The sequence below is a fragment of the Parambassis ranga genome, chromosome 16 (assembly GCF_900634625.1).
Source record: "Parambassis ranga chromosome 16, fParRan2.1, whole genome shotgun sequence".
Classification (NCBI taxonomy): Eukaryota; Metazoa; Chordata; class Actinopteri; family Ambassidae; genus Parambassis; species Parambassis ranga.
In genome coordinates, this window is record NC_041036.1 from 1,087,741 (window position 1) to 1,112,704 (window position 24,964).

The 24,964-nt window shown below is 49.6% G+C and overlaps 6 protein-coding genes across 6 annotated transcripts; 4 read left to right on the forward strand and 2 right to left on the reverse strand.

Moving 5' to 3' along the window:
- Positions 1-1,430: 1,430 nt before the first annotated feature.
- On the forward strand, positions 1,431-15,134 carry si:dkey-11p23.7 (V-set and Ig domain-containing protein). The gene is made up of 4 exons (XM_028424881.1): positions 1,431-1,441; positions 13,451-13,987; positions 14,195-14,587; positions 14,658-15,134. Exons 2-4 carry the CDS (start codon positions 13,912-13,914, stop codon positions 15,080-15,082), a joined length of 894 nt encoding a protein of 297 aa, XP_028280682.1. The 5' UTR covers positions 1,431-1,441; positions 13,451-13,911; the 3' UTR covers positions 15,083-15,134.
- Positions 1,506-4,690, forward strand: gpatch4 (G patch domain containing 4). The gene is made up of 8 exons (XM_028424880.1): positions 1,506-1,631; positions 1,908-1,986; positions 2,092-2,165; positions 2,248-2,340; positions 2,765-2,881; positions 3,110-3,228; positions 3,307-3,357; positions 3,437-4,690. The coding sequence occupies exons 2-8, from the start codon at positions 1,908-1,910 to the stop codon at positions 4,101-4,103; spliced, it is 1,200 nt and encodes a 399-aa protein (XP_028280681.1). The 5' UTR covers positions 1,506-1,631; the 3' UTR covers positions 4,104-4,690.
- On the reverse strand, positions 4,514-10,415 carry LOC114448325 (uncharacterized). Its single transcript, XM_028425227.1, has 14 exons — positions 10,304-10,415; positions 9,236-9,325; positions 9,060-9,170; positions 8,803-8,988; positions 8,568-8,728; positions 8,345-8,466; positions 7,534-7,669; positions 6,373-6,598; positions 6,135-6,206; positions 5,957-6,046; positions 5,578-5,772; positions 5,345-5,499; positions 5,154-5,275; positions 4,514-4,962 (listed from the first exon to the last, which is right to left on the reverse strand). Exons 1-14 carry the CDS (start codon positions 10,359-10,361, stop codon positions 4,812-4,814), a joined length of 1,875 nt encoding a protein of 624 aa, XP_028281028.1. The 5' UTR covers positions 10,362-10,415; the 3' UTR covers positions 4,514-4,811.
- LOC114448134 (tetraspanin-13-like) lies at positions 10,841-13,419 on the forward strand. The gene is made up of 6 exons (XM_028424882.1): positions 10,841-10,985; positions 11,611-11,778; positions 11,855-11,935; positions 12,008-12,121; positions 12,213-12,329; positions 12,417-13,419. The coding sequence occupies exons 1-6, from the start codon at positions 10,923-10,925 to the stop codon at positions 12,489-12,491; spliced, it is 618 nt and encodes a 205-aa protein (XP_028280683.1). The 5' UTR covers positions 10,841-10,922; the 3' UTR covers positions 12,492-13,419.
- Positions 15,135-15,619: 485 nt separating the features above from the next.
- Positions 15,620-18,667, reverse strand: LOC114448131 (uncharacterized). Its single transcript, XM_028424879.1, has 4 exons — positions 18,594-18,667; positions 18,224-18,299; positions 16,156-17,292; positions 15,620-16,063 (listed from the first exon to the last, which is right to left on the reverse strand). The coding sequence occupies exons 2-4, from the start codon at positions 18,276-18,278 to the stop codon at positions 15,657-15,659; spliced, it is 1,599 nt and encodes a 532-aa protein (XP_028280680.1). The 5' UTR covers positions 18,279-18,299; positions 18,594-18,667; the 3' UTR covers positions 15,620-15,656.
- A 1,181-nt stretch (positions 18,668-19,848) lies between these two features.
- fbl (fibrillarin) lies at positions 19,849-24,925 on the forward strand. Its single transcript, XM_028426469.1, has 9 exons — positions 19,849-19,986; positions 21,291-21,380; positions 21,455-21,619; positions 21,715-21,809; positions 21,902-22,072; positions 22,212-22,344; positions 22,468-22,580; positions 22,723-22,868; positions 24,339-24,925. The coding sequence occupies exons 1-9, from the start codon at positions 19,977-19,979 to the stop codon at positions 24,361-24,363; spliced, it is 948 nt and encodes a 315-aa protein (XP_028282270.1). The 5' UTR covers positions 19,849-19,976; the 3' UTR covers positions 24,364-24,925.
- The last annotated feature ends 39 nt before the right edge of the window (positions 24,926-24,964 follow it).

The following is a 24,964-nucleotide window of genomic DNA, read 5'->3' on the forward strand; positions in this document are numbered from 1 at the left end:
AACGGGGGAGGGTCCTGTGGTGGAGCCAGAGTGGAAAAACTGTGACAGCGAGGGGACTGGAGGAGGAGGAGGGATGGGGCGCAGAGGAGGTTAGGGGGTTGTTTTTGTCTTTAGACCTTGATGTTTGTGTGTCTGTGTGTGTGTGTGTGTCTGTGTGTGTGTCTGTGTGTGTGTGTGTGTCTGTGTGTGTGTGATTGTGTGTGTGTGTGTGTGTGTCTCTTTGTGTGTGTCTGTCTGTGTGTGTGACTGTGTGTGTGTGTGTGTGACTGTGTGTGTGTCTCTTTGTGTGTGTCTGTCTGTGTGTGTGACTGTGTGTGTGTGTGTGTGACTGTGTGTGTGTCTCTTTGTGTGTCTGTGTGTGTGAGGAGGTTTTGGGGAATAAATGTTCCTGTGGGTGAAAACCTGATGAAAACAGAGCAGCTGGAAAGTTGCAGCTCATTCAGGACAAAGCATCAGAATGCTTGAAGCAGCAGATCAATACTCTTCCTGCTGCAGCAGAGGCTAGTTAGCTTAGCATAATGCTGAAAGCCTGCTGGAAACACAGAGCTGTGCAGTAAACTTGATTCTTGTTGGTAACAGTCATCTTTGTGTTGTGGTGATGGATAACCAACTGTGGCTATGCAGAGCAGGCCGTTTCCACGGAAACCGTTCTGGTCACGTTAGCTTCACCTCATTGGCTGATCGCACAAAAAACACTAAAGGTATTAACCGTTTCACACAACTTAATGATGAGGAATGAAGTGTGCCAGACTTCCCTTCGTCCCTGCTGATCAAACCCAGGTTCAGAGCAGCATCCTCAGAAATAAGCTCAGCGTGCTGTGATTGATCCGTCAGTCACGTGACATAAGACGTGTCAGAGGGCCGGCGTCTGTCAGCGTCTCAGGAAGAGCAGTGTGTTATGTCCCTCTATCGGCAACAAAACCCACAAAAACAATGGTGTCCACATACTTTTGGCCCGTTTTCATGTCATCCTCCCAAACAGCAGGTCCAGCTGATAACCTCCACCCCCTGCTGGGTGCTGACACAGATAAACAGCTGGTGGACGGAGGCCTGGGGGAGCGAACATCCTCGCTGCACGATGCAGGGGGGGGGGCAGTTTCCTGTTTCCTGTGGGCCACATGGACCCACACTGAGCGCCATGCCCCCATTAGTGACCTATCAATCAAATAAAATGTATCAATAAAATGTATTAATTTTTCCTTTATTGATATTTTTAATTTATTAAATGTATTCATTGTATTCAATTGTTTAATTATTAAAACATTATGAATTGTTGCATTTTTAAAAATAGTTTAGTCAACAAAGACTTTTTTATTTTTTATTTACAAAATATTATTTTGCGTATTTTATCGATATATTTTATTTTATGTGTTTTTCTATTTATTTATTTATTTTGACCTTAAAGTTGCCCACAGATGTTTAAAGTGTGGTAAAAGCTCAGGTCATAGTTTAGACCTCATGCTCCGGTGCAGTAGGTGGCGCTGTGCACTTTTTTAACTCATGAAAGAAGAAGAAGATGATGATGACGTGTTTCCGGTGTCATGTCGGCGCTCTGCTGTCGCCGCATGGTTTGAAGTCTCTGCTTCTTTATCTTCCAGCGGAGACGTTTTGACGTGACGGGTCGTCCAGAGGTTTGTGTTTACTTCCGTGCTGTTAGCTTAGCTTTATGCCACGTTAGCCGCGGAATGGCTGCTAATACCGACTGTTAGCTTCTGCGTTAGCATCCGTTGAGTTCAGACGTAAACACAGCCGACAGGCTCAGAATAGCGTCACACGCTGACAGTGTTCATAAGTGTGACGCTAATAAATGCTTTAAGCTACAGTTACAGTGGCAGATTAAAGCCAAAAACTCGAAACAAATGTCTGAGTTCTGTGTTTTCAGGCTTTGGTTTGTTTTCTTCGTGCAGATGGCGGCAGGTGAAGCAGAGAAGAGCCGGGGCCTGAAGTTTGCAGAGCAGCAGCTGCTGCGACACGGCTGGGAACACGGTAATAAGATGATGATGATGATGATGATGATGATGTTGATGTCACGCCTCTGTCTGCTTCATGAGGACGGTCAGGGTGAGGTGTCTCTGTCCTCTCTGTCTGCAGGTAAAGGACTGGGCCGAGCTGAGAACGGCATCTCAGAGGCTCTGAAAGTCAAAGTGAAATGTGACAAAGGAGGAGTGAGTGTGGTTTGATTTATGCAGCATGTCAGACATGAGAGGGAAGCAGGGCTGAAGTGACGGTGCTGTTTTCATCCGGCAGGTCGGCCACAAAGAAGGAGACCAGTTCACCTTCCACTGGTGGGATCATGTCTTCAATAAGGCCTCCTCCAGCCTGCAGGTGGAGTCGGATCAGGTAGCTGTCAGCGTGGATTCAAACAGCCCCATCCTGTCAGAGAGCAGGCAGAGTGTGTGTGCAGAGTAACTCAGGTCAGACAGAAACCAGCTGCAGGTCAGACAGAGACTCTCTGAGTGTTGGTCATGTGACTGCTGCTCCATCATGGCGTCCTGCTGGGTGCTGAGGGGGACAGGACTTTATGTTTTTACTGATCTGTGTTGGAGTGAACTCTTTATTTTTGGAGGATTTTACACTCAGACACGTCAAATAAGTAGTTTTAAACGTGATGCCTGATGCATTCAGGGACCCTCAGAAAGTCACGTGATTCCCTGAGCACCGTCTCCATCTGAACTTTATGTCTAATCTGAGATTACTCTGGCTGCAGATTGAGTCACATCTCTGTTCAGTCGCTTGATGACTCTGATCTGTTGTTTGAACACAGAATGGGATCAAGTTGAAGAAGACGGCAGAGGACGATGAAGACGACGGGACGATCTCCAACAAAAAGCCTCGGAAAGCCTCGCTGGCTAAAGACAAACTTTACGGCTGCTTCGTGAAGGTAAGGGGTTAAAAAGTCTCTGAGTCCTCCGCGCTGACAGGACGTGAAACTAAATGTCCCATCATGAATTAGTAAGACTCCCAGAATGCACTGGGCTGGCTGGTGTTCTAACCATCCAGTCACAGGCTGTGTGTTAACACTTTCACTGCTGGCTTTCAGTGTTAGTTTAGCAGCATCATGGTCTGATGTTGAGCCGGGACTGACGTCTGGTTTCTGTTGGTCTGTCAGTCGGCCACGCTGTGGTCGGGTCAGGAGCAGCCGGAGCCCAAGTCCAACTCAGACGATGACGACAGCAGCAGCAGCTCAGAGGAGGAGGACCAGAGACTGGATCTGTCCAGCACCACCAAGTAAGACCTCCTGAGAAGCACCCAGAGCTTCTGGCTCGGAGGCGTCTCTGCTGACTCGCTGATGTTTCCTCTCCTCAGGCTCTCTGACTGCGACCTGATGAAGGCGTGCGGAGGACGCACGGCGCACAAGTACGTTCATCAGATCCACACACAGATAAGCTGGAAGCAGCAGCGTGATGTTCTGTGATGTTCTGTGATGTCGTTTCAGAGGAGCGCGTCACGGCCTGACCATGAGCGCCAAGCTCGCCCGGCTGGAGCAGCAGGAGGCCGAGTTCATGGCCAAGTGGGGCAAGAAGAGCCAATCAGCGAGCTCCTCGCCGACTCCGCCCACCTCCCAGTCAGACACACAGGAGGAGACGGCGGACTGCGGCAGCAGAGACGAGAAGAAGAAGAAGAAGAAGGGGAAGCCGAGCGGTGATGAAATGTGCGACAGTCCTGAAACAAAAATAAAGAAGAAGAAAAAGACAAAAAGCAAAATGGATGAAGACAGAACGGACGTTTCCACGGAGGGGGGGTTAACCTGTGAGGAACATTCTGACACCACAAAGAGGAAACACAAGAAGAAGAAGAAGGAGGAGGAGGACGATGTCGAGAACAGCGGAGACAAAGGAACAGATTCAGCAGCTGCAGTGAGTCCAGAGGAGGCAGACGAGCGGCACGCTGACCTCAAAGAGGAGAAGAAGAAGAAGAAGAAGAAGAAAGCATCCAGACAGGAAGAGCAGAGCAACCAATCAGATCCAAGGACTCTGGAGGAGACTGAAGCTATGAAGTCCAAAGAAAAGAAGAAGAAGAAGAAGAGTAAAAAGGACAAACTGTGTGAGGAGGAGGAAGAGCATCCACCACAGAAGAAGAAGAAGAAGAAGTGCAGAGACTGAAGAGCTGCTCCTCCTGTCCACAGTCACTAAAACACACACAGACACACACAGACACACAGACACACACACTCTCACACAGACACACACAGAGCTTGTATTGTTTTCACATTTATATGAAACTTGACGTCATTTAATGAGTTTTTACAGTGAAGATGCAGAAGAGCAGATTAAACTAAGTGATGAATTCAACAGATTAAAATCCAGATTAAATTTATTCTGGCCTGCTGTCTGTGGAAGGCGGAGCCTCTGAGGAAACAAACCAGGAAGCTTCAAGAAAAGACCTGAACGAGGAGCTGCAGTGTAGCTTTAACCCTTTAGATCATACGCCGTGCGACAGGATGACATCACATCATGACCGAAGTTACAGACATGAGTTGTGTAAAAGCAGAAAGTTTTCCTGAGGTGGAGAAATGAAGGCGCCTGCAGCAGGAAGGACACGACCTACGAGCAGCTTACAACACACTGCTGTGAAATCAGGACGGGCCGCGTGGAGGCGACACGCTCAGGGACTTTACATCAGATTACATCATTCTGAGGTCACAGATTACAGATTAGGCCTTTGTTAAATAAATATGTTAAAAACTAAACTGTTGGTGTTATGGTTCCAGTCATGAGTGGGAATACATGTTTAGATAAACTCCGGGTTTACCGGCCGTTTGTGGAAGTTCTCCGTTGACTGTTGTTCTGTCACAAAGAGGAAGAAGCCCGTCAGACAGTGGACTTTATGAGGACGTCGGCCTCACAGATGAATTTGTTCTCCATCATGCAGTCTGCAGGGTCCCAGCTTCCATTCACCGGCCTCTCGGGGATCATCAGTCCACAGAGGCCCGGAGTCCCGAGCTGCTCCTTCACCCAGAACCTGCACAGAACAGCAGTGTCAGAGTGAGGACATCCACAGGACGTGCTGCTATCACCTCCACCTGCTAATGCTACAGTTGCTGTAGCTTAGCATAGCTTCCTGTAAAGTCCTTTGTCAGCAACAAACTAATCCAGATTAGCTGCTGATGGCCCTGATCAGTCAGTGATCATGTTAATTTACAGAAGTCTTACCCGAGAGTGTCGTTGCGTCCGTCGATCCAGGTCCAGGTTCCGGTTCCATGTGTTTTTTGCAACCCCAACCAGAATCCATGGTCGTTGTCGTAATACCACTTGCTGTGGTTTCTGAGGAACTCCTGTTCAGACGATCACAAGAGGTCACGTGGAGGTTACAGCCGCTCACGTTGTGTCGCCTCAGAACTCACCTGTTCCTTCAGACCATCGACAACGACCAGGTCTGCAGCCGTGTTCTGGCAGAACCTCCGACTCGCCTCCCAAGTCTTCCAGGGGGCGCCCTCATCGTAGAACAGGTAGCACTTCTCCTGGAACAGAAGCCAGCCGTCCTGACATGGCCGACACTCTGTGTGCAGACAGTGAGCAGAGAGATGTAAATATTCACACCTGTCAAGCGGTGAGGGGGACGTGGAGGAGGACTGACTTCTGTCCGGGCAGAACTTGGTCACTGGGAAGTTGCTGAATGTGAGGATGACTCCCAGAGTCCAGTTCAGGTGGTCTCCGTCTCTGATCAGCCTGCTTGTTGTGTTCTTTAAGACCTTCAGCTGCTCCGTCAGCTGCTGGTGTTGGGCTGCTTGGTCACTGAGGGTCACTTCCTGTTTGCTCATTACGATGCTGACTGTCGGTGAGAGGAGACATGAGTCAGCGGATCTATAGGTGTGATCAGAGGGACGTTATTCATATAATTACTTAAATTTAAAATAAGCTAGCATGCTAACCGCAGTGCCGATTTTAGTAAAAAATGGAGGCCGATCAGTTTATTGATAACCTTCAAAGTTAACATGTTAAACGATAGAACTCACTGTAGATGATGATGATGCAACAAACCACCAGCAGGACGACTGCAATCCCAAAACCCACCAGCAGGAGGCGGGGGGAAGTGGCAGTACGGCCTGGAACGACAACGCCCTCCAGTTATTATCAGGGTCGTGTTTCCTCAGGTACGAACTCTCAGAGGGAAAAACAGGATTTTTAACTCACTGGTGTCCAGAGCAGCAGCCGGAGCTTCACGTCTCTTCACCTCAGAATAAACCGTCGACTCCTCGATGTTCTCTGCACGACAGAAAAATGATCAGAGTCAGCTTGATGAGGCTAAAAAAAGACGAGAGGTGGAGGTGGTGGAAGCGCACACTGCACAGAGTGAAATGTGTGTCTGTTGTTGTCTCAGGAAAAGATCGATCCCTCAAATGAAAACCGTTTGTTGAAGCAGCAGCCTCACCTCTGGATGGAGCAGCCTCACCTCTGGATGGAGCAGCCTCACCTCTGGATGGAGCAGCCTCACCTGTGGATGGAGGAGCAGCCTCACCTGTGGATGGAGCAGCCTCACCTGTGGATGGAGGGACTTTTTTGATCACCACCGTGGAATATGTGACTTCTCCCTCCATCTTGTGCACCGTGTGTCCGGCGGACAGTTCCTCTTCCTCATCAGTGATGCTGCTGTGGTTTTTTGGTCAATGATTGTTTTGGGGGTTGCTTCACACACACACACACACACACACACCTGCATCATTTATGTTAGCATAAAGAGGAAGCACCGCCCGTAGCTGCACACCATGAGTCAAACATTCTCTTTCTGATGCCTCTGTTCCCTTTTTGTGTCAACAGGACAGGAAGGCCTTTTGTGACTCTTCGTCATATTACGGCTTCACATCGCAGCACGTCAGGCAGCTCCACCTCTTAAACTACATCCACTGTTGTTTCAATGATGTATCCACTGAAAACGCTGTAGTACATATGGCAGGCCTGCTGGAGGCGCTACCACAGAAACCTGCAAGAAAACAGGAAGGGAGACACGGGGCGTCCGCACAAAACTCAGGCCGCCATCGTCGTTGTTGTTGTTGTTGTTGTAGCCGGGGTGAGTGTGTGCGGGTTAAGACAGAGGGGGCGCTGTGGCCTCCTTTGGGATTCTGAGACCCGGGTTGAGTGTATTCGGGCTGTCAGAACAGACCTGAGTGCTGATGTCTGCCATGTTGGATTCATGTTAGCTTGACATGCAGTGTATTAAAGCAGCCACACGGGGGCGCCAGAGAGACCAGACCTCATGAGAGCGTCCACAGCCCTGCTGTCCAGTGTCTGAGCTAACAGCAGTAGCTAGCGTTAGCGGGTGGATACAGGAAGCTAAAATCCTTTTTAATGACAGTGGAGGACACACACAGACACACACACACACTGTGAATACAATAACCAGACAGAGTGTTGTTGTGGCATCATGTCTGCCGTCAGTCGGCTTAGTTTATTTCTCCTCACGGCCGACACAAAAAAACAAAAACACACAAACACGCTGGACCTGCAGCCACAACTCAGCAGCAGTGATACAACATCAGACAACACTTCAACATGAACGGGTTCTGGTCATGTGACCGGACCGGTCTTAATCTGCTTTGATCAGCGCTCTGGTCTGGCAGATCCAGCGGTTCTTCATGCTGCAGCCCTCTTGGTGCCAGTTGGCCAGAGGGTCGGCGTGGGGCAGACTCAGACCGCACAGCATGGAGGCGGCTCTCTGCGTCTTCCAGAACCTGATGAGGACACATGGGTCACATGGTCAGAGAGGACAGGAAGTGATGTAACTCTGAGGGACTTTAAACTGTCACTGAACAGAGCGTCACTGAGGTCAAAAAGGCGTGTGTGTGTGAGGACAGCAGTGAAGTGTGTGTGTGTGTGTGAGGACAGGAGTGAAGTGTGTGTGTGTGTGTGAGGACAGGAGTGAGGTGTGTGTGTGTGTGTGTGTGAGGACAGCAGTGAAGTGTGTGTGTGTGTGTGAGGACAGGAGTGAGGTGTGTGTGTGTGTGTGTGTGTGAGGACAGCAGTGAGGTGTGTGTGTGTGTGTGTGCGGACAGCAGTGAAGTGTGTGTGTGTGTGTGAGGACAGGAGTGAGGTGTGTGTGTGTGTGTGTGTGAGGACAGCAGTGAAGTGTGTGTGTGTGTGTGAGGACAGGAGTGAGGTGTGTGTGTGTGTGTGTGTGCGGACAGCAGTGAGGTGTGTGTGTGTGTGTGTGCGGACAGCAGTGAAGTGTGTGTGTGTGTGTGTGAGGACAGCAGTGAAGTGTGTGTGTGTGTGTGTGAGGACAGCAGTGAGGTGTGTGTGTGTGTGTGAGGACAGGAGTGAGGTGTGTGTGTGTGTGTGTGTGCGGACAGCAGTGAGGTGTGTGTGTGTGTGTGAGGACAGCAGTGAAGTGTGTGTGTGAGACTTACGACACAGTGACGTTACTTCCGTCCACCCACGTCCACGCCTCCGTCGGGCTCTTGTTGCTCAGGCCGATCCAGTACCCGTGCCGCTCGTCATGGTACCGCTCTGTGTGGTTATTGATGAATTCCTGCATGAGTGAATAATTATTGATCAGCTTCAGATTCTGACTTCAAAACCATTTGAAAACCAGCTCCGGATCAGGGTGCTCAGGTCTCAGAGCGGCCTTGCCTGTTCCTCCTGGCTCTCGATCACCACCAGCTCCGCCCTGCTCTGCCTGCAGTGGTCCTGGCTGCTCTGCCAGTTCCTCCACCCAGAGTAGTGCGGGGACTTAGAGATGAGGAGACACTTGGACTGAAAGTGCAGCCAGCCGTCCAGGCAGGGCCTACACACTGAGGGAGACAGACCTCTGATCAGGATCAATACATGGATACAGATGATGACCTGACTGTGCTGTTGTCGTCACCTTTGTGCGGACAGTGTGTGTTGACGGGGAAAACGTCGTACTCCAGGATCACGCTCATGGTCCAGTTGAGGCGCTCCGTGGCTCTGAGCAGCTCCTCCACCTGCCGCTGTAAGGAGGCCTGCTCCGCCCACAGCTGGAGGTTCAGAGCCGCCAGGTCCACGTTCTGTCTGTGCTGCTCCGAGAGAACTGCAGACAGGAACACACACATTACACACACACACACACATCATCACACACAGGCTGACAGGTGGACTCACAGTGGATGCAGACAGCGATGGTGATCGTCACCACGGTGACACAGATCCCCAGAACCACCACACGTTTGGGCAGCAGAGGGCGCCGTGGAGCTTTGTCTTCACTTCCTGCGGCTTCAAGAAGACTTCATGAGAACACAGCACTGAGGACTGTGACATCACACATCAAAAATAAGCACCTTTGGCGGGCGGTGCGTCCCAGGCCTGGGCCTCGGTCTTTGTCTCTGTCTTCACCTCGGTGTAGATGGTTTCCAGGTTGTTTTGGTTTTCTGGAATAAATGAGGACAGAGTGAGGACGAGGTGGAGGAGTGACCGACCACTCCTGATGGAGCAGCCTGATGGTCTGTGCCACATGTGTCCACTAGAGGGCCGGCTCCAAAAGTGACCGAGTCCTGGTAGACCTCCATGATGGACCGTGTTCAGTCCGGTACAGAACCTGTCTGAGTACAGCTCAGCTGTTTAAGTTAAAACGGTCGGCTTGGACCGACAACTGAGCTACAACTCACAGAAATGTGTGTGTCTCTGTGTGTCTGTGTGTGTGTGTGTGTGTGTCTCTGTGTGTCTGTGTGTGTGTGTGTGTGTCTGTATGTGTCTGTATGTGTGTGTGTCTCTGTGTGTGTGTGTGTTGTCTGTCTGTGTGTGTGTTGTCTGTCTGTGTGTGTGTGTGTGTCTGTATGTGTCTGTATGTGTGTGTGTCTCTGTGTGTGTGTGTGTTGTCTGTCTGTGTGTGTGTTGTCTGTCTGTGTGTGTGTGTGTGTGTGTGTGTCTCTGTGTGTCTGTGTGTGTGTGTGTATGTTGTCTCTGTGTGTGTGTGTGTGTGTTGTCTGAGTGTGTGTCTGTTGTCTGTGTGTGTGTGTGTGTGTGTGTGTGTGTTGTCTGAGTGTGTGTCTGTGTGTGTGTTGTCTGAGTGTGTGTCTGTGTGTGTGTTGTCTGAGTGTGTGTCTGTGTGTGTGTTGTCTGTGTGTGTGTGTCAGACATGTCATGTTGCCTGTTGTTGTGTTCCAGTGTGTGTGACTGTGTGTGTGTGTGTCTGTGTGTGTTGTCTGTGTGTGTGTGTGTGTGTCTCTGTCTGTGTGTGTGTGTTGTCTGTGTGTGTGTGTGTGTGTGTGTGTGTTGTCTGTGTTCTGTGTCTGTCTCTCTGTCTGTGTCTGTGTGTGTGTGTGTGTGTGTGTGTTTTGTCTGTCTGTGTGTCTCTGTGTCTGTCTGTGTTGTCTCTGTGTGTGTGTCTCTGTCAGGCTGCCTCTCACCCTGTGCAGGGTCTCTGGGTCTGAACGTCACCCTCACATAGTGCAGCTCGTCCTCCATCCTTCACGTCCTGACCGCGGGCTGCGTGTCGGACTCACCGCCGCGGTTTCAGGTCGCCGCGGCATCCGGGACGTGAGGAAGGATGTGAGCAGCTGCACTTCTCCTTTTTGGCAGAATGTTGTAAGACGGAGGTGTGAGAAAGGGTTAAGTTCACCTTAAAGTCACAGTTCAGGAGCAAATAACCCACACAGTCAGGCTGCGTTTCATATCATCAATCACACTGATCAGACTCCATCAATCAATAAATCCACAGCAACACATGCAGGCAGAGCCGGCTGTAGGACCGGCCCACAGCCACCAGAGGGCGCTGTGGAGCCACTGCCCGCGGACTGACCTTTATTCTGAAAATCCTCCACAGATGGAACTCTAACGTGATCAGATATTGATCTGTGAAATGATTGGACTGACTCTGCACCACACTATGACTCAATGACGTCACGTGTCACGGACTGACGCCGACCAATCAGCGCGCAGGGAGCGTGCAGGAAGCGTTTTTCACCTGGCGCACACCTGCAGCCTGCGTCAGTGGAGCAGCCGGAGCAGCGGCGGCGGGGCGCAGTCATGGTTTGCGGCGGATATATTTGCACCAAGAACGCGCTGTGTGCGCTCAACATCCTGTATGTGGTGAGTGAGAGTCCGTACGGTCCATGGCCGCCATGTTTGAAAGAAACAAAAGGCTGACGGCAGGTGTGATGATTGGAGGCAGCAGGTGAAAGAGCCCGAGGCTCCATGTTTCAGGTTTATTCACTTATTGATCATCACAGTAAATCTATCAGGGCTATAAAACATCAATATTCATGTTTGTACTGAGATTAAATGTTAGATTAACACAGAGCAGGAGGTCTAATCTGGATTAGAGGCAACAGAAAAGTGTCCGTCAGCCATGACAGGTTGATTTAAACTACATGACTACACGATGAGTCTGTAATCTACAGAGATTATCATCCTGCACTAATCTGTGGTTTCAGTCTGAGATCAGGTTTAAACTTCCTGTCTGACCTGAAGTCTGACTTTTCTGGGTGGTTTGTTTGTTTGTTTGTTTGTTTGTTTGTTTGTTTGTTCCTTCTGAGCTCACATTTTCCTCACACAGCCCCAGCTCACCTGGTGGAGCCTCCAGGTCTCCACCCAGGCTGGGTGTGAGCAGGTGTAGCGGTTGTTTAGATGTTTTGATTCCTGTGTGACCGCCATGTTTGCCGCCATGTTTCCTCTGTGACTTCACTCTCTGGGTTGTCGTGTTGCGTCCTCTCAGCTGGTGAGCCTGCTGCTCATCGGCGTGGCGGCCTGGGGGAAGTGGTTCGGCCTGGTCTCCAGCATCAGCGTGGTGGCGGGGGTCATCGGCGTGGGCGTCTTCCTGTTCGTGGTGGCCTTTGTGGGGCTGTGCGGCGCCCTGAAGCACCACCAGGTTCTGCTCTTCTTCGTATCCTTTGTTGAATGTCGGCGTTTTTGTTCCTCCGTCCGTCACGAGGCCGTCCGCTTCCTCAGCCCGTCCTCAGTACATGCTGGTCCTGTCCGTGGTCTTCATCCTGCAGTTCTCGCTGTCCTGCGCCTGTCTGACGCTCAACACGGAGCAACAGGTGGGTTCATCGTTTTTTCCATTAACCAGTCGTCTCCTTGGTAACCAGCTCACCTGGGATTTGAACCTGCAGAACCACCTCCTGGAGGTCGGATGGAACAAATCCGAGGCCACTCAGAGGGACGTGGAGAAGACGCTCAACTGCTGCGGCTTCTCCACGGTCAACTACAACAGCAGCTGTGCGGCTGTGAGTCAAACATCTGGAGCTCTCCTCAGCTATTATTGATCCGTGTCGTCTCCTCAGCTGTTATTGATCTGTGTGATCGGTTCTCCCTCAGCCCTGCTTCAGCAGCCCCTCGCCGTCCTGTGACACCTGCTCAGACATCATCCAGGGCTTCGCCGGGCAGGTGCTGCTGTTTGTGGGCGGCATCGGCCTCTTCTTCAGCTTCACGGAGGTCAGTGTGGCACGTTTGGGTGGGGGTGGTGGTGGTGGTGTTCATGTGGAAAGCTGACCGCTGCTCTCTGGCTCTGGTTGGTTTCAGATCCTCGGAGTCTGGCTCACTCACAGATACAGAAACCTGAAGGAGCCTCGATCAGGCTCCGGGGCCTTCCTGTAGCCGCTCGCCTCTAAATACAGCCACAGCTGCTCTCATGACTTCTTCTTCTTCTGTCATTTGTTTCTGTGACATTCACATTTTCTGAAAACCTCTGCTGGTGTCGGGAGGCTGCTGTCCTCCACCTTCAGTCTGTGGGCCGTGTGGTGGTGTTAGGATCAGATGGAGTTAGAGTGTTGGAGTGTTCAGCCTGAAAATAATCACGTCAAAGCAAACAGTAGCTGATTGTTCAGAAGCTGTGGCGCCATGTGTCCTCCCTGCAGACACACTGAGGTGGAGCAGGTGGGACATCCTGGTGGGTGGAGCAGGGATGGAGCGGGGGGACGCTCGGTTCACAGGAGGAATGACAGCTGCTCTCTGACAGCAGCAGAATCTGTTTCCTTGTTCCTTATCAAAAACCTGCTGTGTTCTTCACACACACACACACACCTTACACAAACACTGCAGGTTTGGACACTCCCACACTAACCTCACACACACACACACACACACTCACACACACACCATTGTTTTCCTCTCTGTTTAAACTTCTGTTTAATTCACGTTAAGTCGCAGCCGTCGCTCCGACCGCCGGCGACTTTTTTCTTTAGTCATCAGGCTCTTGTTGCCATGGAAACCGTGGATCAGACGTCTTCCTGGTACGGGTAGGGGGAAGCCCGTCGTACCACATGACTCGCTCACATTCCTCAAACAGGATGCCAACCAGGAAGTCCGGGCGGTCCGACCTGTCGGCTCACAGCTCGCTGATCGAACCCTCACACGTGTTCTTTATTTAGATCGATGAGCAGATTGTTGGTGAAGTTTGTAACTTCCTTCATAAATACTGTAAAAAAAAAAAATGATGTCATTTCCTGTCTCAGTGCTCCATGTGGGCCGCATCATGATGATTCTAATGTTAAACACTATAATTAAAGTTTCTCTAAGCTCCTGACGTTCAGTGAGTTTATTTTTAATGTCAGGAGGATGTTTTTAAAAACACATTTTTTGGCCCTAATCCTCTAACGTACATGTATGTATGGTTCTGGTGTAAGCATTAGCTGCTAATTAGCCACCAGCAAGCTAGCTAAGCTAGATTCCAGTCCTCCACTATAACATGTTTCAGTTTGTCGTCATGCTAATGTCACATGCCAAGCTAGCTTAGCCAGCTAGCTGTGAGGTAGCTTCTTATTATCTTCTTATTATCTTCTTGAGTGATAACGTAAGCTAATTATACATTCAGATAGTATTTTGCTAATGCTAAGCTAAGCTTAGCCAGCTAGCCCAAACTTAAAGGTCTTTAATGTGTCGCTTTTAGGGAGTTTTTCTGTTATAAAATTAAAACAAAGAGTTTGAGACATGAATATAAATAGAAGAAGGAAACTCACACAGCTGACCAGATGTGTCAGGGAGGTAATGACACACACACACACACACACACTGAGCCATGTCCTGCCGTCTCCTCAGAGGTCTCATCATGGACGCCCGGGTGCTGGTCTGTCTGCTGCTGTCTGTCTCAGGAGGTGAGCCGATGTTTGATCTTCTGTTTCTGTGTTTTCACTTTCAGCCGAGCAGACTGTCAAAGTCTGAGCGTGTCCATCAGTCCGTCTGATGATGACTTTCAGCCATTTTAAGTTAGAGGTCATTATCAAAGCTCTACTTCCTGTTGGACCTGATCACCAGCGTATTCCTCCGCCAGTGAGTTTACCTGTGTGCCGCTCTTTTCCCAGAAGCCCTCAGCTCCACAGACGACGGCTGGTTCACAAAAGTGCAGGCGGAGGTGCGAGGGATCGAAGGCTACCCGGTGGTGCTGCCCTGCACCTTCGGCCACCCGCAGCACTCCCAGCATTCCTCGCTGCAGCTGCTGTGGCGTCTGGGCCATGGTCAGGGGGCCGCCGTTGTGTTCCGCTGCACCAGCCGGGCTGGGGCCCCAACCTGCGAGCCGGGGCCCCAGCAGGACCAGCGCTACCGGCTGGAGGGAAACCCGCGGGAGCACGACCTGTCACTGCGCATCAACAGCGCCACCCTGCAGGACAGCGGGCGCTACTACTGCCGGGTGGAGGTTCAGGGACGAGAACACGTCAGCTTTGAGGACAAGATGGGGACCAGGCTGAGGGTGGAGGGTGCGTTTGTCACTGTTTCAATATGAGGTCATGTGGTGAGGCTAACTGCTCCTCCTCCTGTGTGCTGCAGCTCCTCCAAAGATCCTGGACCTGTCCGTGGAGGGCACCGAGCAGGCCGGGTACCGGGCTCTGTGCGGGGTCCAGGGTTCCCCGCTGCCGGACGTCCAGTGGTTCGGCCCGGACGACCTTCTGGAGGGCTCTCTGGTCGGGCCGCTGGCTCAGGGCTCCACCTCTCAGTACCACACCGTCAGCCAGCTGAGGGAGGTGGAGCCGGGCCAGCAGTACACCTGCAGCGCCTCCAACCCGCTGGGCAAGGAGCAGGCCACCCTGTACGTCCTGCCCCCACGACCCCCGCCGTCTGTGGGCGGGGCCTCGCCTCCTCTGCTGCTCCTTCTGTCCCTGTCTCTGGGGGCAAAGGTCCTGCTGCTGGTGGGGATGTGGGTGTGGATGGTGCAGGGTGGAGCTCTGCAGGGAGGCAGCTCTTGCTGGAAGTAACACGTCACAGCGTGCTAACAGCTCAGAGCCTCAGCAGGTCACGGACCCATCTCCATGCACTTGATTAATCAGATTGATTGATTGATTGATTGATTGATTGATTTGACTTAAATTGATGATGATGTTTAAATGTTTGTCTTATTGTACAAAAAAACACAGCAGCAGCAGTCACACAATAAAAGTTTTAATAAGTGGTACATGTTAAATCATTGATCAGATCACAACAAACAACAATTAATTCCTGATTAATATGACTCATTGATTAAAAACACAACCTTAAATCTAATCAATAAAGTGACACACCAGCCGAGCGAGCGGCTTCATGTTGTCAGTTTGTATGTTAGCGGATCAGTTTTTCTCTCAGCATTTTGGGATTAAAATCAGAATATCTAAGAAAGATCAGATTATTTAATCTCTAATCTGCAGGAGCTGCTGTAAGAGCAGTGAAATTCCTCTATTGATTACACATCAGGCTACACTGAGTTAGTGGAAGTAATGTATGTGTTAAAGTTCTGGGTGAGGAACTGACGGGCTGCTTTCACGCTTCCTGTCCCGGCCTGGTTTCTGGTGCCCCCTACTGGTTCAGGGGTAGGATGTACGGTTTGTCGTAGCAGACGGGTTGGATGTCCTTACAGCAGTCCTCGTCCTCCCAGTCGAAGTCCATGTTTTTCACGGTCATCCTGGCACACTGGCCCTCGTCCGCGGCGCCGGGCTCCCGCTCGCCCCAGTCGGTGTTGTTGACGCCCTGCCCGTCCACCCAGTACCACTCCCCGGTGAAGGAGCTCCGCCGCATGCCGATCCACAGCTCCTTCACGCTGCTCCTCTGCGCCACCCTCTGGTAGATCTGCTGCCGCAGGCCAGGATCTGGGAGGGTGACCATCATTAGGTTGTTGTCTCTGCAGTACTTCAGAGATTCACGCCAGCCGTCGGCGACCTCTCCGATTTTTATGACCTCAGGAACCACGGCGCAGCCTCTGATGTCTGTGTAACAAAGACAAGGGACAAACAGGGATTAAAGCTGCGAGCAGGGATTATCAGGCCTCAGCTAGCTTCGTACCGTGGCGGCTCTGTACCTGGGGATTTACTGATGACAGCCGCTGGGTTCCCAAACAGGCCGCCGTCCTTCGTTCCACCAAAATAGACGGCCATTGTGGTGGAAGGGTGCCAGATGATGTTTTTGTTCGGCTGCAGGTCGATACGTGCTGAGACATAATCTGTGCCTTTTAGCTCCTCCCACTGTGCGTTGCTCAAAGGAGCGCTTCCAAAACGAACGTCGGCCTTGAAGTCCTTGTGGACCACGATGATGGCGAAGGTCTCCGTGTCAGGGTGGTCAGGGACGGCGTAGCAGGCGGCAAAGTCCGTCTCAGGAATCAGCGTGAGCAGTAACCCCGGGCGGTAGAGGGTGGCGGTGCCGGCCACCTTTATGACCGGCGAGTCCAGTTTGAAGTCTTTTATGTTGCTGGAGTTCTTCTCTGACAGAAGAACAGAAGCCTTGCCCTCCTCAGCCACGCCCCGAGGGATGAGGAACTTCAGTTCCTGCTCTCCGGCAGCCGGCAGCATGTTGTACAGCGCCCCACAGGTGCAGTTTTGCCTGACGGCACATGGATGACCAAAAATGACCGCCACCGGTTTCACAGCCGTCACAGCTCGCCAGGCACTCCTATCCTCTATCCAGACCTGTCTCACCTGCCGGGGTTGAATGGACAGTGTCCTGCTGGACCCACCTTCCAGGGTCACGGTGTTTGGCTGGTTGTCGTTGACGATGATGAGTCTGAAGGGGGATCTTTCCGTCACGTTCATGGTGACAAGGCTCTCGGGATCAGTGGTTCCTTCGATCTTTGGCACCGGCGGGATGAAGTACCTGGTGCTGAGCTTGTCGGCCGGGATGACCACAGCTGAATGCGCGCTGTTGTGCTTCAGGCCGATGGCTTGAACGGCGATGCTCCTGTTGCTCTGAATTTCTAAAATCTTCTCGGAGGTTTCCGTTTTGCCGAGTTCCATCCTGGCATCAAATGTGAATTTCCGGGACTGCCCGGCTTCCATGACTGTTGTGTCAGTGCTGTAGTTGTACTGTTTGAAGGTGACTGTGGTGGAGTCATACAAGGCCGTGATGTAGACGAAGATATCGGGCGGAGTGGGATGATAGTAGGCGATGCTCTCTGGATAAACCATGATGAATCTCTGACCTGTGTGGTCGTCCAGGGGAGTGACTGGAGGAGAATAACATGACTTTAACCCTTTGTTTGACAGTTAATGCTTCAGTCTGTTTATACATGTGTTCACTTCGGCTCATCATCATCCTCACTTCTGAACTGTGTCTGTATCAAGCAGGAGCTGAATGTGACAGAAACTGCAGTTCCCCCTGCAGCCTCTGGGGGCTGCCTCTAACAGTGAGTCCATACTGATAAACCTCCGTATAAAGATGTCTGATATATAAACATGTCTACATGCATCATCAGGGGCATGGCCACTTTTATACCCCGTTCACACTGGGGGAAAAAATCTGGCTAAAGCGGGATTCGGGCCTATCCAGATGTTTTCTTTCTGAGTGTGAACACCTCGAACCTGGCTGTATCCAGTTTGATTTCAATCCGAGAGGTGGATCTAGCCGGATTGGCTCAAATGTGGCTAAGGTGTGAACGCAAATGTGGCGAGCGAATCCGGCTAGTGACATGCTACTTCCGGTTGGCAACATGCTACTTCCGGTTAGCGATGTGCTACTTCCGGTTCACGGGGCGCGACACGGGACAAAAAAACGCACAACGCATGCGCACACGCGGTCCTACCGCGACCTGAACGGACTCTGTATATTACGAGGCGCCACCTAGTGGTTTGGAGGACCACAAACACACTGGATGAAGCCGGATTGAGTGCGGACACAAGTGTGTGCTAGCCAGATTTGGAAATAGGTCTGAACACATCCAGCTTAAAGGCTGTCTGGACTCAATCCTACTCTAGCTGGATTGACTTTCTCCAGTGTGAGCGGGGCCTTATTAGTGACAGGTGAAAAACTCCAGATGGAGGCCTGTGGAGTGTGACTCACTGCTGCCTCCAGTGGACGCTTTAGGAACTGCAGTTTTTTGACACACCCTTTACTCGGATCGCACCAAAAGCAGTTCAAGAGGCACTTGTAGGGTTTACCTGAGGTCAGCGCTGCCACCAGCAGGTGGAGGAGGCGGAGGAGCTTCAGACACATGATCAGCAGTCTGAGATAAACCTTAACAAACAAATCAGTGTGAATGACCCACACACACACAACGATCAGCTGCAGGACATTCAGACCTCTGACAAAACAACATGAAAACATTTTAACCACATGTTTAAACCAGATTATTAAAAACATCATCATCATTTAGCAAAGTCACTAAAAGAATAAGGCGATAATCACAAACAAAGTGACCTAAGAACTGATTCGACAGCATGGATGTAGCTCTTTGTGTTATTACTAAAGACAAGATATATTAACATCATAAAGTAAATACTGATCAGACCAAATCATTTGCTGTGTTACCTGAACGCGTCGTCGTCAGCGGCCGAGTGTTCTTCAGACTCTTCTTCTCTGCTTCATATACTGAGAAACATTTGTCAGTCAAACTTCGCCTCATTTGGAACATGTTTGCATGAGATGTTTTTCACCCGGTGTGTGTGTGTGTGTGTGTGTGTGTGTGTGTGTGTGTGTGAACCCTCCCTGGTCAGGTGACGTCTTTTCTTATGAGGACAGTCAGAGAAAGTGCTGATGGGTTTTTTCGTGAACAACATGAAACAGCAGAAGCTTCAGTGTGAGGATGCCTCTCTCCTCTTAAATAATTACACTCATTGTAATTACATGGAAACATCTCTGCTTCTGAGGTGACGCTCTGTGTGAGTGTGAGCAGAGCTGCAGGTTTCTGTTTTCTTGTTTATTCTTTGAAAGTCAAATCAGTTCCTGACTTTTATGGAGCTCGTTTCCATTTCATCTGCAGCCTGCGCTGACTTCTGTGACTCAGTCACACAGTTTAAACTGAAGCTGACGTCTCGCTTCGTCTTTAGTCATCATAACATTTATTATTTCACTCAGATTGATCGTTTCAGGCCCCACAGGAAGAGTTTCTTCCACAGGGCGGCGCTGTTTCACTCTCAGTAATCAATCATATCAATCATCAGCTCCTGCACAACACATTTCTGTCATCAATCTTTAAATAAACACACACACACACACACACACAGCAGTATAAACAAAGGAGTAAAGAAACACCAGGGAAATAAAACATGTACATATAGTCATAGAAAAGTCCTATAATTAAAACTTCCAAGATGAGATACAAAGTACTAAAACATTAATAAATAATAACAATAAAAGCATCTTAAAAAGTGAGTGAAGAAATAAATAAAATAAAATAAACCACATCAATAAAGTACACAGTAAAATGGCAGATAAAGGGTAAATAGTAATAATAATAATAATAATAATAATAGTAAATAGTTATCATTATAATTTAAGGGTCACATGACACCTCAACATGTTTAAGTTTAGATCAGTACCAGAGGATCTGAGGGGTCCAAAGGGTCAGACCAGATAAACAGATGGATCAGGACTAACAGGAGATCTATAACCCAGGAAACATAAATCATAACAGCGAGGTTCGTTGTGATTCACGTGGTTATTTGCCTGTAAAATGCTTTAATTTTAGTTCTTTTTGAATCTTGGCTGTAATCTGAGCTTCGATCAGAGTCATTGTCCTCCGCGCCAGCAGGTGGCGGTGATGTGACGTCACCGACAGATTTGGAGCAGAAGAAGAAGTCGCAGCAGCTGCACGTGTGGTCACGCTGCTGCGTGCGTTCAGAGCGCGTCGGAGCCGAAGAGAAACACGCAGACCCCGCAGACCCCGCAGGTTCACGCTTTCTGCCCGAAAACATGAGGCCAGGTACGGTAAAGGCTGCTCGGAGAGCGGGGTTGTGTCGCTGTTGTTACGTAGAGCTCGAGGTTTTGTAGCTTATTTAGCATTTTCGTGGTGTTAGTGTGTGTCCGGCCTGTGCCGCCACGCTGCTCCGCAAACACCACGCGGAACTGTTGTTTAGCTGAAAGAAACTCCTCGTCTGAATTCAACAGTCTCTCTTTAAAGCAGCTAAAACGTGAATTAAAAGCAGCGTCAGCGTCGGTTTGTGATGAACAGTTAGCGGCTGCTGCGCAGCGCTCAGCACGTGTTGCAGAGAGAACCCGCAGCTCGACGAGAAAACACGCAGCAGTCAGGAGACAGTGGAACAGTTCTGTCTCCAGGTCAGGGTTTGAATCCCTGACGACACGTGGAGGCTCGCTGGCTGCTTTTAGGAGCTCAGTGTCCGCAAAAAGAGACGTAACTCCCCAAAACTTAGCTGTAGCTACGGCTAAAGCTAAAGCTAGCACCGACCCCGGCGCCGTGCAGCCTGCACGCGTCCGCCGCAAAACAGGACTTTTAAAACCTTTTAATAGTTCAGTTAAACTGACTTGTGTGTTGTAGAACATGTGTCGCGTCCCCGCGATGTAATGGGAACGATTTAGAAACACGCACGAACTTTTATTTTATTCATAAACATTTGGATTTTTTGTCCTTGCCGTGTATAATGTTTATATTTATTTAGTCTTCTACGCAGCGTGCTGTTAAACTGTCAGTTCAGACACATGTTTTCAGAGTTTTCATGACTCCACGTTTCGTTTAAAACCCCCAGAAAAGTCAGAGCCCGAAACCCGGAAATGGAAAGGCTACGACTTCCGGTCGCGCATCCTGACGTCAGTTTTGTTAATAAAAGTAAACACCTCACAGGTGATTTAAAAGTTTTTACTACACAGACTACAAACGTCATCAGCGTGTTCTGTAGACGTTTCTTTAAACTTTATTTAAATAAGATTCTTTAACAGGACAACAAGAACACAGAGAGATGGTGGGGTCATAGTTGGACAATAAAAGGTTTTAATAACCATTAAAAAGTGATATTTAAGTTTGTTTATGATCTATATTATATTATATCTCCACCTCTGAATATGGAAATAAGATTTTAACAGACAAGAAGCTGGGAGGGTAGACGGGATCAGACTGTGCCACCTAGAGCCTCTTTGCTCTGTCCATGTATTTGTAGGCGCCACCTGTACATCATGTGACACAGCCGGGTGTCCCTCTGTCGGCCGTGTCTCCTGATGTTGTCTACATGTGCAGGCTCTGATTTAGCTGATGTGCCATAAACATTTCTTCAGGTTTCAGTCCGCGTGGGGACAGAGGAGGAAGAGGCAGAGGAGGGTTTGGTGACCGGGGTGGAGGACGAGGAGGATTCAGAGGAGGAAGAGGTAAGGTCTTCTTCATGCATATGTTGGATGAGATGAAGCTTGCCTTATGTTACTAAGATGCACATATTTTTCAGGTGGAGGATTCAAATCACCTGAAGGTGGTGGATTTCGGGGCCGAGGGGGCGGCAGAGGAGCCCCGAGAGGACGAGGAGGCAGAGGAGGGGGCAGGGGCGGCAGAGGAGGATTTGGAGGCTTTGGAGGAGGGAGGAAGGTCCTGATTGAGCCACACAGACATGAAGGTTTTTATACATGTTCAGTCACTAAATACTGGAGCTATACGGGCTGAGAGTGTGTGTGCATGGCCTCACTGTGTGATGTGTGTGTCTGTCCTCAGGAGTCTTCATTTGCAGAGGGAAGGAGGACGCCCTGGTGACCAAGAACATGGTGGTAGGAGAGTCAGTGTATGGAGAGAAGAGGATCAACGTGGAGGTGAGAGAAGTGCCACATGCATGATGGATTATCATAGATTATTGAAATCTGTGGGAAACGCCTTTTAATTATGAAAACGTGTTATTTGTTAGGAAGGAGAAAGCAAGACTGAGTACAGAGCCTGGAATCCGTTCCGCTCCAAGCTGGCAGCAGCCATTTTGGGAGGAGTAGACCAGATCCATATCAAGCCCGGAGCTAAGGTCATGTACCTGGGAGCTGCCTCTGGTACCACAGTGTCGCATGTCTCTGACATCGTTGGGCCGGTGAGTACTGCAGAGAGGGATTCATACCAAACCAGCCAAGGCTTCATAGGAAACACTCGCACCCACTGTTGAACCCAGACTCAGCATTGAGCTCGGTTTTAAAGTGACCTCTTTGGTTAAAGGTGTTGTTGTGTTACAGGAAGGGCTGGTCTATGCTGTGGAGTTCTCCCATCGATCAGGTCGTGACCTCCTCAATGTGGCGAAGAAACGCACCAACATCATTCCCATCATCGAAGATGCTCGGCACCCACACAAATACAGAATGCTGGTTGGTGGGTACCGGGCGCCGTAACACTGCAGCTTGTTGTGTAGAGGGATGTGGGTCGGCATGCCTAGCTAGCTGTAAATTCCCGGTTCTGCTGTTCTGCACTGGATAACACCCGTCCTCTCTGCAGGCATGGTGGACGTGATATTTGCTGATGTTGCGCAGCCTGACCAGACGAGGATTGTCGCTTTGAACGCTCACAACTTCCTGAAGAATGGAGGACACTTTGTTATCTCAATCAAGGTACCTTCAAAATAAAAGCTTGATTTTAGAAGTAACTTGGACAGACGGTGAATGTTCTGATGGATCAGCATCTGCTACTTTAAATGCCCACGTTTAGGTGGACTAGATTTTTGATCCTCTGTGTGTGTTTTTGTTTCTTTAGGCGAACTGTATAGACTCCACGGCCGCTCCAGAGGCGGTGTTTGCCTCAGAAGTGAAGAAGATGAGCGCTGAGAACATGAAACCACAGGAGCAGCTCACACTGGAGCCCTACGAGAGGGACCACGCCGTGGTGGTCGGCATCTACAGGTAAAGACGAGCCCTGCTCTCTCTGAACAGCTCAACCGCGGTCCTTCACACTAACTAACACTTTGTGGATGGACACAGTAGGTGGCGCTGTTGCACTTTAAGTGTGATTTTACTCACAACCTACAGATTTGCAAGTGAAGACGCAGCTAAAGGAAGCTGTTCTGAATTTGGTTTAGACACTGAAGGATATTGTTGGAAAGTGTTTTAGCAGGTAGTGCAGTAAAAACCCGATGATGAGACGTCATGCTGCGTCACACTGACGGAGTATCTGATCCTGCGTGCTGTGTTTGTAGGAAGTTCCTCAGTGTACACAGTGTGTAAAGGTCAGCTTGGTAAGGACGGTGTTGCTGAATCTTTTGGTGTTCATGTCATCCTAATGTGTGGATTCAAAGGCTTGAAGGCCCCCCCCCACACCAAGAGCCACACCTGGAACCATGTGACCCTTTAACGCTGTAAAGTGCTAAACGCTGAGCGCACAAAGAAGCCGCCGATCAGCTGTGGCTGCTGCACACTGCAGAGAATCATAGAGAAGGGACATTTCAACCGTTCACACTTTGACTATAATATTTTTGGATAAAACAAACTCTAAAATAACGATAATAATGCTACCATGCTGCAGCTTGAGTCCGTTCACTCCCACTGTGTCGCAGCAGTGCAGCGTGCAGCGGATTTTAAAGCACTGGCGACCAGGTCACAGTGGCATCATGGAGATAAATTTGAGTGTATCTCAAAAACTAAGCAATGAATACACTCAAAATAAATTTACTGTGGTTTAAAAGCATTTTGTGCAACTTTTAAATTTACAATTTTGAGGGATAAAGCTATGACATGCCTGTATTTAGAAAAAATATGTGGTTTATTGTTGTTTTGACACTTTCTTCAGTTAATATTGACCTAACTCCATATATATTATTAAAGTCTAGGATATAAGGGTTGTATTGATGTATGGCAAATTAAAATACTCCAAAAAAATGACACCACAGCAGGTAAAAATGTAAAATATGCTCTGGCGGACTTGGTTCTATGGCAGGTCACATAGGGTTAAGACGGCTCACCTGTCTGAACAAAGACCTCGGTCACTTCTGTCTCCATGCTGGGGTCATTATTGATTAACTGCTGCTGTGCAACATGTGTTGATGCACACTGGAAATATGATGTTCCATCAAAAAAAACGTCACGAGAGCGTTGATGTGATTAAACCCTGTCCCTCTCTGCGGCCCTTACAGCCGTGTTGTGAGCATCTGAACACAGTGGAGGTGAATTCAGACTGAAACCCCACCTGCCGCAGCACACGTTGTGTTTTTGGTGTTTTATTTGGCGGCTGGCTGCAGGACGGTCCCCCATATGAGCCGGACTCTGCAGAATCCTTCATGTTTTTAAAGGGCCGCTCTATCTGCTACTTGCTCGTGGACCAGGCTTTGGGTTTCTGTAAATTTAACCCGCTCTCTCTCTCTCTCTCTCTCTCCTCAGACCTCCACCTAAACAGAAGAAGTGAGGGATGAAGGAGACCTCAGGACAACTTCTCATTTTTCAGCCGCCATCTTTTTTCTTTTTATTGTGGAGCCGCCTGTGTGTTGCCCTCCCCTCCGACCTCCGCCTGCCTGTCTTGTCTGCAGACACCTCCCATCACCCGACTCCTGGAGGGTCCTTCTTCCATTTCTGATTGGTTGGGAGCGATTTGCTCCTTTCCAGCTATAAACTGACACCAGAGCAGTTAAACAAGATATTTCCTCCATCAGCAGAGAGACTTGAAGTTTGAATGACATCCGCGTGGACTCTGTGTGCTCCTGATCTCCTGTTTGTTTATGATGTTTGTGTCCCCTTCATGTCTGGGATGTACAGCCCTCGATGCTAATATTTTATGTTGTGCCATTACATTAGATACAGAAAAGAAGTCTTTAGGTTGTAGCTCTATAAAAAAAGGAGCTGGATGTTCACCCTGTAAGGATCCCTGTTTAAAGGAGATAAACACTTATATGCTTACAATCAGTTCGTGTGTATTTTTTACATTAACTGACATCTTTGTTTTAATAAAAAGGATTCTTGTTTTTTTTGGATGCTTGTACTCTGGTTCTTGTTGGGTTGCAGGAAGCTGC